This window comes from Nerophis ophidion, linkage group LG14 (assembly GCF_033978795.1).
Source record: "Nerophis ophidion isolate RoL-2023_Sa linkage group LG14, RoL_Noph_v1.0, whole genome shotgun sequence".
NCBI lineage: Eukaryota > Metazoa > Chordata > Actinopteri > Syngnathiformes > Syngnathidae > Nerophis > Nerophis ophidion.
Window position 1 is genome coordinate 51307329 of NC_084624.1, and position 14519 is coordinate 51321847.

Sequence of the window (14519 nt, forward strand, 5' to 3'; positions counted from 1 at the left end):
GATGGAGACTCAACGAGACACCTACTTGGTGAAAGGAGACGGAGGGACGAATCAGAATGTAGGTGGTGTCCTTGAACACTCAGAATAGCCTGCTGCCCACATCAACATCAGACAGACAATATTTTAAACGAGAATATTCAGCAATGTGTGCTCACCACTTCTCCTTGCAGATTTTGGAGGACATCGGCGCCACGTGCCAACCGGAAAGAAGCATTGTGATGCACTTTTTGTCTCATTTCCGAATGCACCTCTGAAGCCCTGTGGACAAGTCCTGTCTAGACACTCTGATTAACTTATGCAGTGTTGATAATGAAACAAAGAATAAATAAAGATGCAAACACGACACGATATTGAAATGCACATGCGTACTTAATGAAGTGTCCAACGCCCTGCACCAGAAAACCCGTGGGAGTCCCGTTCATGAAGCAAACAGACGTTGGTTTAAGGTGTTTTAAAAAGTGGCACAGGCCTTTATTTTCATTCAAGCTGACAAAAATAAAGATATTTACATTTCGGCTGATAGCAATGAGTGATTTTATTCATGGTGCACAAGTCAGTAGTAGTCCTCAGGGTCCGCTTTGTCTCCCTGGTTCTGGATCTGCTGCTGCTTCTTGTACAGATCGGCTATCTGCAGCGGAAACAACAGATTGAGGAAGGACAAGGAGAAATAACAGGAAGAGGAAGGAGAAAAAGAGTAGAAGAAAGTGTGAGACTTTGTCAGGTATGAAAAAAGAAACACTTTTTAAAATAAAAACTTGCAGCAAACTGAGTATTGCAGAAATTAGGGGTATGGGAAAAAATCGATTCGCATATGAATTGTTTATGTTGTGCGATTCAGAATCGATTCTAATTTTCAAAAAATGTATTATTTTTTTATTTAAAAAAAAATAAAAAAAATTTTTTTTTTAATCAATCCAACAAACCACTAAACAGCAATACCATAACAACGCAATTCCAAACCTGAGCCAGCAACACTCAGAACTGCAATAAACAGAGCAATTGAGAGGAGACACAAATACAACACAGAACAAACCAAAAGTAATGAAACAAAAATGAACATTATCAACAACAGTATCAATATTAGTTATAATTTCAGCATAGCAGTGATTAAAAATCCCTCATTGACATTATCATTAGACATTTATAAAAATTAAAAAAAAGAACAATAGTGTCACAGTGGCTTACACTTGCATGGCATCTCATAAGCTTGACAACACACTGTGTCCAATGTTTTCACAAAGATAAAATAAGTCATATTTTTGGTTCGTTTAATAGTTAAAACAAATTTACATGATTGCAATCAGTTGATAAAATATTGTCCTTTACAATTATAAAAGCTTTTTACAAAAATCTACTACTCTGCTAGCATGTCAGCAGACTGGGGTAGATCCTGCTGAAATCCTAAGAATTGAATGAATACAGAATCGTTTTGAATCGGAAAAATATTATTTTTGAATCAAGAATCGAATCGAAAAAAATCGATATATTATCGAATCGTGACCCCAAGAATCGATATTGAATCCAATCGTGGGACACCCAAATATTCAAAGCCCTAGCATAAATCAATAGAGGTCTTCCTCTGCCACGGAACAATAATGGTAAACAAAAGTATGAAAGCCATCAGTTGGTGAAACTCGACCAACTGACTAGAACAATGGTCTCCAACCTTTTTGTATCCGCGGACCGTTCAACGCTTAATAATTTGTACCGCGGCCCGGGGGGACAATTTTTTTTTATTTTCCTTTGTCATGAAAAAGGGAGGTTTTTGTGGTTGGTGCACTAATTGTAAGTGTATATTGTGTTTTTTAGGTTGATTTAATTAAAAAAATAAAAAAAACATTTTATTTATTTATTTATTTTTTTTTTTAAATAAAAATGAATAAAAAATTCTTCTGCGGCCCAGTACCAATCGGGGATCAACCGCGGCCCGGTGGTTGGGGACCACTGGACTAGAACATAGTTTACAAAATCACTAGGGTTCTTGCAGCAACATAACAGAAAAGGTCCTAAAGCAGGGGTGTCAAACTCAAATACAGAGTGGGCCAAAATTTTAAATGGAACAAAGCCGCGGGCCGAGGTTGAACAAATTAACCTTTTAATAGGAACCCAAACAAGATTTGAAATAAATATTGAACAAGCAAGGCTTATATAAGTTTAGTGACATGCAAAATCCAGTTTCAAATAATAATAATAATAATAATAAAAATATCAATGGCATATCAAATAAAATTTTAATAAAAATTGAATACCTTTTTTTCTATTTGCAATCTTCTGAGGTAAATAAAATTTCTTTTCCACAGGCTAAAAATAAATTTGAAAATAAAATAACAATAATGAATGAACCAAACATTCAAGCCTTGACGTAGCAAGAGAAAATGCATGAATAAAACGTTAATTATTGCTCAGTTTGCTGGAAGTTTCCCGGAAGAGTTAGTGCTGCAAGGGGTTCCGGGTATTTGTTCTGTTGTGTTACGGTGCGGATGTTCACCCGAAATGTGTTTGTCATTCTTGTTTGGTGTGAGTTCACAGTGTTGCGCATATTTGTAACAGTGCTAAAGTTGTTTATACGGCCACCCTCAGTGTGACCTGTATGGCTGTTGACCAAGTATGCCTTGCATTCACTTGTGTGCGCGTGTGTGTGTGTAAAAGCCACAAATATTATGTGACATGCTGTTAGTATGGAGGAAAAGCGGACGTGACGACAGGTTGTAGAAAACGCTAAAGGCAGTGCCTTAAATGCGCGCCCCTAATATAGTTGTCCGTGTGGAAATCGGTAGAAATTCGGGAGAATGGTTGCCCCAAAAGAGATTTTCGGGAGGGACACTGAACTTTGTGAGTCTACCGGGAAAATTAGGAGGGTTGGCAAGTATGAGTATTAGCGGCGAATGCCGCGTTACAGCAGCACCGACGCTGTATAACACCGGCGGGCCAGCTCTAATGCTAAATTGATATTGCCTCAAGGGCCAAATTAAATTACACGGGGTCCAGAGTTTGACACCCATGTCCTAAAGGTTTGAAAAGCATCTGGTATTGGGGTGATAGGAAGGAACAGTGTATTCATTTGATTTTCAACTAAGCTACCTCCAGCTCCTTAGTTAAAACACAGTGCATCCGGAAAGTGTACACAGCGTGTCGCTTTTTCCACATTTTATGTTACGGACTTATCCCAAAATGGAATACATTTATTTTTGTCCTCAAAAATCTACACAAAATACCCCTAATGACTGAATGAAAAGTGAGTTTAGGGGCATCCTGTTTCAACTGATCATCCTTTAGATCAGGAGTCTTAAAACTCAATTTACCTGGGGACCACTGGATGCAGAGACCGGGTAAAAATGGGCCCTAAGAAAAGATTTGTTAAAAAAAAATGTTGCATAAACCTCAGCATGTCTAGCATGTCACATTAAAAGCGTTACTAAAACGGCCTTCTTTCATCTCCGTAACATCGCTAAAATTCGCTCCATTCTGTCCACTAAAGACGCTGAGATCATTATCCATGCGTTTGTTACGTCTCGCCTCGACTACTGTAACGTATTATTTTCGGGTCTCCCCATGTCTAGCATTAAAAGATTACAGTTGGTACAAAATGCGGCTGCTAGACTTTTGACAAGAACAAGAAAGTTTGATCACATTACGCCTGTACTGTATATACCTTTATATACATATATATCTACATATATACCTATACTGGCTCACCTGCACTGGCTTCCTGTGCACTTAAGATGTGACTTTAAGGTTTTACTACTTACGTATAAAATACTACACGGTCTAGCTCCATCTTATCTTGCCGATTGTATTGTACCATATGTCCCGGCAAGAAATCTGCGTTCAAAGGACTCCGGCTTATTAGTGATTCCCAAAGCCCAAAAAAAGTCTGCGGGCTATAGAGCGTTTTCCGTTCGGGCTCCAGTACTCTGGAATACCCTCCCGGTAACAGTTCGCGATGCCACCTCAGTAGAAGCATTTAAGTCTCACCTTAAAACTCATTTGTATACTCTAGCCTTTAAATAGACTCCCTTTTTAGACCAGTTGATCTGCCGTTTCTTTTCTTTTTCTTCTATGTCCCACTCTCCCGTGTGGAGGGGGTCCGGTCCGATCCGGTGGCCATGTACCGCTCGCCTGTGTATCGGCTGGGGACATCTCTGCGCTGCTGGTCCGCCTCCGCTTGGGATGGTTTCCTGCTGGCTCCGCTGTGAACGGGACTCTCGCTGCTGTGTCTTGGATCCTCTTTGGACTGGACTCTCGCGACTGTGTTGTATCCATTGTGGATTGAACTTTCACAGTATCATGTTAGACCCGCTCGACATCCATTGCTTTCCTCCTCTCCAAGGTTCTCATAGTCATCATTGTCACCGACGTCCCACTGGGTGTGAGTTTTCCTTGCCCTTATGTGGGCCTACCGAGGATGTCGTAGTGGTTTGTGCAGCCCTTTGAGACACTAGTGATTTAGGGCTATATAAGTAAACATTGATTGATTGATTGATAGTTGTATAATGATGTTTCAAATTGTATCCCTTGTGCACCGTAACTTTCTCTGTGCAAATAAGACACATCGGGCTGCCCCTGTGCTCAACAAAGAAATATTGCATCTCCCACTTTCCCTGCAAGCTTTGAAAAAGACATGTTTGGGGTTGTGGAATATATTTGTATTTAGCCAACGCACGGAGAATAATGATATTTCCTCAATGTGTGTCGTTCCGCTTTTCCTCCTTATAACAACGCGGCGGTCGGCGGGTAATAGCCGGGAAAGTACCGGGTTAGCGAGCGCAAAAAAGCGATGGCTCTTGGAGTGTTATCCGGTGTTATATAGAAATATATGTAGTGTTCATCATGTGAGGCAATGCAAATTAAACAATAAAAAAAAAAAAAAATAACGGTTTGAATTGCTCCAGGTTATCGGGGACTGTAATTACTGACGGACAGGTGTGACTGCAGCCAGGCACGTAAGATAACCCTCGTCTCCATGGCAAAGTTTCTGTCGCTTTCGCTCATTTGCAGCTTTTCCAATAACACAGGGGTAGGCGACCCAGAACATTGAAAGAGCCATTTAGGACCCAAATAACACAAGGCTGTCAAGCGCCATTCATATAAAACTTGCGGGCCGCACTAACATTAAAGGCCTACTGAAATGAGATTTTCTTATTTAAACGGGGATAGCAGGTCCATTCTATGTGTCATACTTGATCATTTCGCGATATTGCCATATTTTTGCTGAAATGATTTAGTAGAGAACATCGACGATAAAGTTCTCAACTTTTGGTCGCTCTTAAAAAAGCCTTGCCTGTACCGGAAGTAGCAGACGATATGCGCGTGACGTCACAGATTGTGGAGCTCCTCACATCTGAACATTGTTTACAATCATGGCCACCAGCAGCGAGAGCGATTCGGACCGAGAAAGCGACGATTTCTCCATTAATTTGAGCGAGGATGAAAGATTCGTGGATGAGGATAGTGAGAGTGAAGGACTAGGAAGAAAAAAAAGGCCGGGGCAGTGGGAGCGAGTCAGATGTTATTAGACACATTTACTAGGATAATTCTTGAAAATCCCTTATCTGTTTATTAAATGGGTTATAAATGGGTTGTACTTGTATAGCGCTTTTCTACCTTCAAGGTACTCAAAGCGCTTTGACACTACTTCCACATTTACCCATTCACACACACATTCACACACTGATGGAGGGATCTGCCATGCAAGGCGCCAACCAGCACCCATCAGGAGCAAGGGTGAAGTGTCTTGCTCAGGACACAACGGACGTGACGAGGTTGGTACTAGGTGGGATTTGAACCAGGGACACTCGGGTTGCGCACGGCCACTCTCCCACTGCGCCACGCCGCCCCTATTATTGTGTTACTAGTGTTAATACTGTTGTACCTAGAGGTCAGAGGGGTGTGGCCACGGGTGTGGTGACCACCAGTGTCTCTGAGGGAAGCCACGGAGGAGGCAAGAGAGTCCCAGCTGCCTCTTTGACATGTCTATGGTAAGAGCCAACTTATTACCAACATTTTCTCACCGAAACCTGCCGGTTGACATGTGGTTGGGAACCATGTTCGCTTGACGGCTCTGTTCCATAGTAAAGCTTCACCTTCGGGAATGTAAACAAGGAAACGCCGGCTGTGTCGCTAAAGGCAGCTGCAATACTCCGCTTCCCACCTACATCTTTCTTCTTTGACTTCTCCATTATTAATTGAACAAATTGCAAAAGATTCAGCAACACAGATGTCCAGAATACTGTGTAATTATGCGATTAAAGCAGACTACTTACAGCTGGGATCGGGCTGGAAAAAAATGTCCGCTACAATCCGTGACGTCATCATACCGACGTTTTCAACGGGATACTTTGCGCGAAATTTAAAATTGCAATTTAGTAAACTAAAAAGGCCGTATCGGCATGTGTTGCAATGTTAAAATTTCATCATTGATAAATAAATATTCAGACTGCGTGGTCGGTAGTAGTGGGTTTCAGTAGGACTTTAAACATTCATATTAAGGTGGGGGCCGCAAAATAAACGTCACGTGTCTGAGACCCCTGCTTTAGATGTTCCTACGGCTTAATTTGAGTCCACCTGAGGTAAATTCAGTTTGGAACAATTTGGAAAGGCACACACCTGTCTACATATAAGGAGCACAAACAAGGCATTAAGTCGAAAAAAATTGTCGACCTCTGAGACAGGACTGTCTCGGGGCACACATCTGAGGAAGGATACAGGAAAATATCTGCTGCCTTAAGAAGTCCCAATGAGCAGAGTGGATTCCATCATCCGAAAATGTAAGAAGTTTGGAATGGCTAGGAATCTTCCTAAAGCTGGCCGGCCATCTAAATTCAGCTATTGGGGGATAAGGGCCCTTTTCAGGGAGATGATCAAGAACCTAATGGTCTCTATGTCAGAGCTACAGAATTTCCTTTGAGGAGAGAAGAGAACCTTCAAGAAGTACAACCACCTCTGAAACAATCCCCTAATCAGGCCTGTATGGTCACGTGGCGAGACGGCAGCCATTCCTTACTAAAAAAAAATGTAGTAAAATAAAAGCACATGGCAGCCCGTCTGGAGTTTACCCAAATGCACCTGAAAGACACTGAAACAATAAAAAAAAAAAATCTCTGGTCTGATGAGACAAAAATTGAAGTCTTTGGCTTAGATGCCAGGGTTAATGTTTGGAGGAATCAGGGCACCGCTCATCACCAGGCCATTACCATCCCGACAGTGACATTAAGTAGTGAGGATCTATTTTAGCGGCAGGAACTGGTAGACTAGTAAGGATAGAGAGATAGATTATTGCAGTAAGGTATGAGACATCCTAAATTGAAAACAGGCTCCTAAGTGCTTTTAAATCTTTCAGCAGGACAAGGACCCTAAGCGCAGAGCAAAGATATTAAAATAATTGGTTCAGGACAACTCTGTAAAAGTGCTTGAGTGGCCCGGTTAAAACTCAGATTTGAATCCGATTGAACATCTCTGGAGAAATCTGAACATGGCTGTGCACCAACGCTTCCCATCCAACCTGGTTGATTTTGAGAGGTTCTGCGAAGAGGAATGGGCGAAACTGCCCAAAGAGAGGTTTGCTTGTAGCATCGTATTTAGAAATATTGAGGCTGTAATTGCTGCTAAATATGCATCTACAAAGTATTGCGCAAAAACTGTAAATACTTATGTACATATGATTTTTTGGGTTGAAATTTTTAATAGTTTTGCAAAAAGCTCTTGATATAAACTTTTTCACATTGTTATTATGGGATAAATAAAGTATAATTTTAAGGACAAAAATGTATTTATTCCGGGCTTCACGGTGGCAGAGGGGTTAGTGCGCCCGACTCACAATACGAAGTTCCTGCAGTCCTGGGATCAAATCCAGGCTCGAGATCTTCCTGTGTGGAGTTTGCATGTTCTCCCCGTGAATGCGTGGGTTCCCTCCGGGTACTCCGGCTTCCTCCCACCTCCAAAGACATGCACCTGGGGATAGGTTGATTGGCAACACTAAATTGGCCCTAGTGTGTGAATGTGAGTGTGAATGTTGTCTGTCTATCTGTGTTGGCCCTGCGATAAGTTGGCGACTTGTCCAGGGTGTACCCCGCCTTCCGCCCGATTGTAGCTGAGATAGGCGCCAGCGCCCCCGCGACCCCAAAAGGGAATAAGCGGTAGAAATGGATGGATGGATGTATTTATTCCGTTTTGGAACAAGGCGATAACATAAAATGTTGAAAAAAAGTCGGGTACCTTTAAAAAAAAAAAAAAAAAAAATCAAGCGTATTTGATCTTTGACATTAGTATCTTGTCATGCAAATTAAAATAGTTCTTGCTCTAACATAGGACAACGGGAATTTATCCGACAACTCTAACTGGTAGAGTGCTTTGCTCAGGGACACATATATTTAGGGCGGCACCATTAACCGATTTGAAATTGTCCATCCATTTTCTACCGTTTGTGCCACTCTGAGTTGCGGGGGATGCTGGAGCCTATCTCAGCTACAAGCATATTTGCCAACCTTGAGACCTCCAAATTTGGGAGATGGGGGGGGGGGGTTAGTGCTGCAAGGGGTCCTAGGTATTTGTCCCGTTGTATTTATGTTGTGTTACGGTGCAGATGTTCTCCCAAACTGTGTTTGTCGTTCTTGTTTGGTGTGGGTTCACAGTGTGGCGCATATTTGTAACAGTGTTAAAGTTATACGGCCACCCTCAGTGTGACCTGTATGGCTGTTGATCAAGTATGAACGGCATTCAATTATGTGTGTGTAAAAGCCGCATATATTATGTGACTGGCACAGCACACTGTTTGTATGGAGGAAAAGCTGACGTGACGACAGGTTGTAGAGGACGCTAAAGGCAGTGCCTTTAAGGCACGCCCCCAATATGGTTGTCCGGGTGGAAATCGAGAGAAACGCGGGAGAATGGTTGCCCCGGGAGATTTTCGGGAGTCTCCCGGGAAAATCGGGAGGGTTGGCAAGTATGGCTACAAGTTGCTAGCTCATTGCAGGGTCAACACATAGACAGATAATATTCAAACTCACATCCTCACACTAATTTAAGCCAATCAACCTATCCCCAGGTGCATGTGTAATGCAATAAAATAATTATGACGTTTTGAAAAAAAAAAAAACACATTCTTAAATGAATGTTCCTCTCCATCATGTCATGCGCTTCCAAGCTAGGCTCCTCCTTCTTGAAGAAGAATCAAATAATTTTAGTTTTATATTTCGCAACCAAATATCGAAGGCAGAAGTGTATAAGAAAGTATGCAGTAACAAACGTGTCCGCATCATTCCATTTACTCGGGCTTGAGCTTAACTTAATGAATAATTGTGACCAATCAGTGTTGCCAAAACACAAATTACCACACCACTTCAATTTAGTTTTTTCTCTCACTAATCGAGGGTGGACGCTCCCCTTTTTATCTCTCTTGCTTGCTTCTTTGTCTTGTTTTAACTTTTTTGTTGCCTCTTTTTGCACTGCTCTCCAAATCCACATTGGAACTATTTAACTGGCCTCAACGAAATTGACAAGATCTCAGATTTAGGGGAACCTGCTTGTCGTGATGGAGCGGGTGTTGCTGGACACACGACAGACTCTTGGGAGAAGAAGGAGGGGCGCGTGCCTGGCGACCCTTTTCAGTTGAGGACGTGAAAATATCTACCTGTTCGGATTTATGACAACAGGACATCTGCTGATTGGAGTAAGGGTTGCTCTGGTTTTAAACAAATTGGAAGTTGCTGGCAGTCTTCAAAGTACCCCAAAGCTGCCACAAATGATTGGAGGATGCGGGAAGAACTATGGACACTCTTGTGATTTTGGATCACATCGGACTGTCTGCCCCGCAGGTTTGGGGACAAGTCATGGACAATTTAGAGTGAAAAGCGAATTTTATTTTCACTCGTAAACAAAACATTCTAACTTGGATTGTTTCCCTGGCTTCGAGACTCTCTCGAAGGCCGGTGCAGCGAAGACACAACAAACTCCCTTCTTGTCTCTCATGGACACACCTGTTGTTGTTGACTGTGGACGAGCGACTGCACGACATCAAGGCCACAGAACAGAGACATACTGCAGGCTTATACACTAAGATGCATCCACAAAAATATACGCCGCACACATACATCCCCCACCCTCAACGCAAATCCCATAGGGGTGAAGAAGGGATGGTCAGCGCCTGAGAGCTGCGGCCTACCACCATCACTCCGTACTCCCTTTCCTCTGTTGCAAGATATATCGAGATGTATGTTGTAATATGTATATGTGCTTTGCTATGGAGGTTTTTTCCAACTCAAGACTGGGGCTCCAGTCTAGATTGTATTTTTTTTCTCAACCTTCCCCAGCGTTTACCTTTTTCCCATCTTTCACGGGCCGCCTTATGGCAACCCATCAGCGTTACTGTTCTGTAACCCTGTCCACGGTTTGTTTGTCTAATCTTGAACGGGTTTGTGCTGAAAACAAAGTTTCGTTGTACTTGTGCAATGACAATGAAGACCTATCCTATCCTATAAAGCAGTGGTTCTCAACCTTTTTTCAGTGATGTACCCCCTGTGAACATTTTTTTAATTCAAGTACCCCCTAATCAGAGCAAAGCAAAATACAGCACAATGTCTTCAGTTTCTGATTTATTAAATTGTACAACAGTGCAAAATATTTGCACATTTTTAGTGGTCTTTCTTGAACTATTCGGAAAAAAAGTTATCAAAAAACTAAAAACTTATTGAAAAATAAACAAGTGATTTAATTATAAATAAAGATTTCTATTCATCCATCCATTTTCTACCGCTTATTCCCTTTTGGGGTCGCGGGGGGGGGGGGGCGCTGGCGCCTATCTCAGCTACAATCGGGCGGAAGGCGGGGTACACCCTGGACAAGTCGCCACCTCATCGCAGGGCCAACACAGATAGACAGACAACATTCACACTCACATTCACACACTAGGGCCAATTTAGTGTTGCCAATCAACCTATCCCCAGGTGCATGTCTTTGGAGGTGGGAGGAAGCCGGAGTACCCGGAGGGAACCCACGCATTCACGGGGAGAACATGCAAACTCCACACAGAAAGATCCCGAGCCTGGATTTGAACCCAGGTCTGCACGACCTTCGTATTGTGAGGCAGACGCACTAACCCCTCTGCCACCGTGAAGCCCTCTCAATCAATCAATCAATGTTTATTTATTTCTACACATAGAAGTAATCATCAACTTAAAGTGCCCTCTTTGGGGATTGTAATAGAGATCCATCTGGATTCATGAACTTAATTCTAAAAATTTCTTCACAAAAAATAAATATTTAACATCAATATTTATGAAAAAATCTAGCTGTCAACACTGAATATTGCATTGTTGTATTTCATACTTTTTGAAGTATAATTCAATAAATATATTTATAAAGTATTTTTGAATTGTTGCTATTTTTAGAATATTTTAAAAAATACTCTCACGTACCCCTTGACATACCTTCAAGTACCCCCCATTTAAGAACCACTGCTATAAAGATAGCATAAGTCTGTCACAGTGGACATGTTTCTTTTACTTTTTTATTCATAGCTGTATTTAGAAGTGTCTGGTTGTATCTGCTGCTTTAATGTCTTTAATGTCCTCTGTGTTCTTTGATGTTTGATGTTTCCCTCTTACACACATGGAAGAGGGATGTGTACTATGATTATGAGTTGTTTTTTTTTTTATTTATTTATTTTTTTTTCTTCCCTTGGCCTCAGTCTGCACCCCCACTCCAGGGCCCAGGCTAAGACCAATTTTTTATTTTTATTTTATCATAATCTTCTATTCTTTTCTCCACCCCCCCCCTTGTTTACCTGCATGTCATCTTTTTTGTAAGGGGCGCTGGAAGCCGGCAGACCCGTCAGCGATCCTGTTCTGTCTCCCTGTAATGTTTGTCTGATCTTGAATGGGATTGTGCTGAAAATTGTAATTTTCCTGAAGGAACTCTCCTGACGGAATAAATAAAGTACTATCTATCTAATCTAATAAGGTTAGTGTTTTTCATATCTACCATTGTTCCGAGTAATGTCACTTGATCAAGTCTTTTCTAACATTCCACACAGTTTACTGTATCCTCTAAAACGGACCCAATGAACTAGTGTGAGCCGCAGCAGCACTACCTAGTGGCCTGGGGCAAACACACCAGCACTTTTCATTTGTTGGGTGGTCTATGTATTAGAAGGCGACTGCTTGGTCGCTGTCCCACAGTTTATTAGGCAGAAGCCAACACTTAAAGCTGGATGTTATACAGCCCTATTGGACGGTCATAAAGCGATGGCGGCTCAGTAAAGCAGTGTTGTCCTTGTAGTTGCATTCACCCTTGAAATATAAAGAAACTTAACAGGTCCTTTTTCAGGATGCGACCGTGACGCAGTAACCAAACAACTTTAATCACGTTGTGCTCATCAGGATGTTTCGGGACCACCTGCCAGATGAGGGCACTCACCTGTGATCCGGTTGTGGCGTCCTCAGGCTTCTTGTCGTCTCTTATGTGAAGGAAACGGGGGAACCTGAGAGAGATGCCCTTCACCGGATCCACCTGGCAAGCAGACAAGACTCTAAAACCGCTGATGACGAGTAACACAAATACTATAGCTAATTGATTAATAAAATGCTTTTGACAAAGAGTAGAGACAAAGCTAACCATTCCCATGGCGGCCTTGTAGACGGGTGACAGGGACAGGTCGGCACACTTCACCTCCCACACCTGTACTGCATCCAGCCACACGTCAGGTTCGGCTGATTGGTCGAAGCGGTAATAGGCTCGGGGCTTAGGTAGGATGTGTTCCTGATGGCGACACAGAAAATGTAGTCTTACTCACAGGACTGATATCTATATGTGTTGGAGGCAAAGGACATCATATACAAAAACCAGTATGTTTAAAAAGTTGTGCTGTCAAAGTGAGTGGGAGACCAATAAAGTTCATTGAGTCCATGAACTTACCTTTCAACAGTAATTACTAAATTGGTGGGTGGCTACAGCTTTCATTTTGTGACAAATTAATATTGTGGATGATGAGGGGTTGCTGGAAATAGATGCATGCTTTGACTATGAAGACTGAGTAGTGGTACTTGGCTGACACGGTCACACACTCATCTGAGCTGGACAAGTTGCTGGAGCGCTGTCTGTATTTTTTTTTGTCATTTATAGTAATTTTTTTTCCAAGTTAGCATGTGTCAGATGGAGTAGGCGTGTGTGAAAGAGTATGTAGGGACGGCGTGGCGCAGTGGGGAGAGTGGCCGTGCGCAACCCGAGGGTCCTTGGTTCAATTCCCGCCTAGTACCAACCTCGTCACGTCCGTTGTGTCCTGAGCAAGACACTTCACCCTTGCTCCTGATGGGTGCTGGTTAGCGCCTTGCATGGCAGCTCCCTCCATCAGTGTGTGAATGTGTGTGTGAATGGGTAAATGTGGAAGTAGTGTCAAAGCGCTTTGAGTACCTTGAAGGTAGAAAAGCGCTATACAAGTACAACCCATTTATTTATTTATGTTTGTTGTGTAACAGTGTTAGTCTGAGTTTGTCTGTGAATAATGTGTAGAGATTAACGATAATGGCTTTTTGCCAATATCCGATACAGTCCAACTCTTAATTACCCATACCAATATACACAGTTGTGGAATTAACACATTTGTATGCCTAATTTTGTTGTGATGCCCCGCTGGATGCATTAAACGATGTAACATGGCTTTACAAAACAAATCAACTCAAGTTATGGAAAAACATTCCAACATGGCACTGCCATATTTATCATTGAAGTCACAAAGTGCATTTTTTAACATGCCTCAAAACAGCAGCTTGATTTTTGGGACATGCTCTCACTGAGAGAGCATATGGAGGTTGAGGTGGGCGGGGTTGAGGTGGCGGGGTGTATATTGTAGCGTCCCGGAAGAGTTAGTTCTGCAAGGGGTTTTGGGTATTTGTTCTGTTGTGTTACGGTGCGGCTGTTCTCCCGAAATGTGTTTGTCATTTTGTTTGGTGTGGGTTCACAGTGTGGCGCATATTTGTAACAGTGTTAAAGTTATACGGCCACCCTCAGTGTGACCTGTATGGCTGTTGACCAAGTGTGCATGGCATTCACTCGTGTGTGTGAAAAGCCGTAGATATTATGTGACTGGGCCGGCACGCAAAAGCAGTGCCTTAGCGCTCTGTACTTCTCCCTACGCCTGTGTACACAGCGGCGTTTTAAAGTCATACATTTTACTTTTTGAAACCGATAATTTCTGATATTACATTTTGCCGCATTTATCGGCCGATAATATCGGTGGTCCGATATTATCGGACATCTCTAATAATGTGTAAAAAAATATTTGCATCAAGCAAACATATTGTCTACATTGTACAGTCAAATGTTGGTGGTATGAAAAACTTGAAAAAAAGGATTAATTGCAATATATTACAACTGCGGAGAAGATGCAATTCATCGTGATTAGGGCTGCAACGATTCATCGGTTTGAAAAAAAGCATCGATTTGTATTTTGTTGCTTCGATGACCCGTTTAATGACTAAAATATGTGGACATTTTCTTGGTCCTGCACACACGTGAGCAGTGCAGCT

General features: G+C 42.2%; 1 protein-coding gene across 4 annotated transcripts in view; it reads right to left on the minus strand.

Annotated features, from left to right (window-relative positions):
* Positions 1–440: 440 nt before the first annotated feature.
* lig1 (ligase I, DNA, ATP-dependent) overlaps positions 441–14519 on the minus strand; it is a 119190-nt gene continuing 105111 nt past the window's right edge. For all 4 annotated transcript variants that reach the window (XM_061920974.1, XM_061920972.1, XM_061920973.1 and 1 more), the window contains 3 exons: positions 12610–12753; positions 12412–12504; positions 441–628 (listed from right to left, as the gene is read on the minus strand). In XM_061920974.1, coding sequence (XP_061776958.1) covers positions 554–628; positions 12412–12504; positions 12610–12753 — 312 coding nt within the window. In that variant the 3' untranslated portion in view covers positions 441–553. The remainder of the gene's footprint in view (positions 629–12411; positions 12505–12609; positions 12754–14519) is intronic.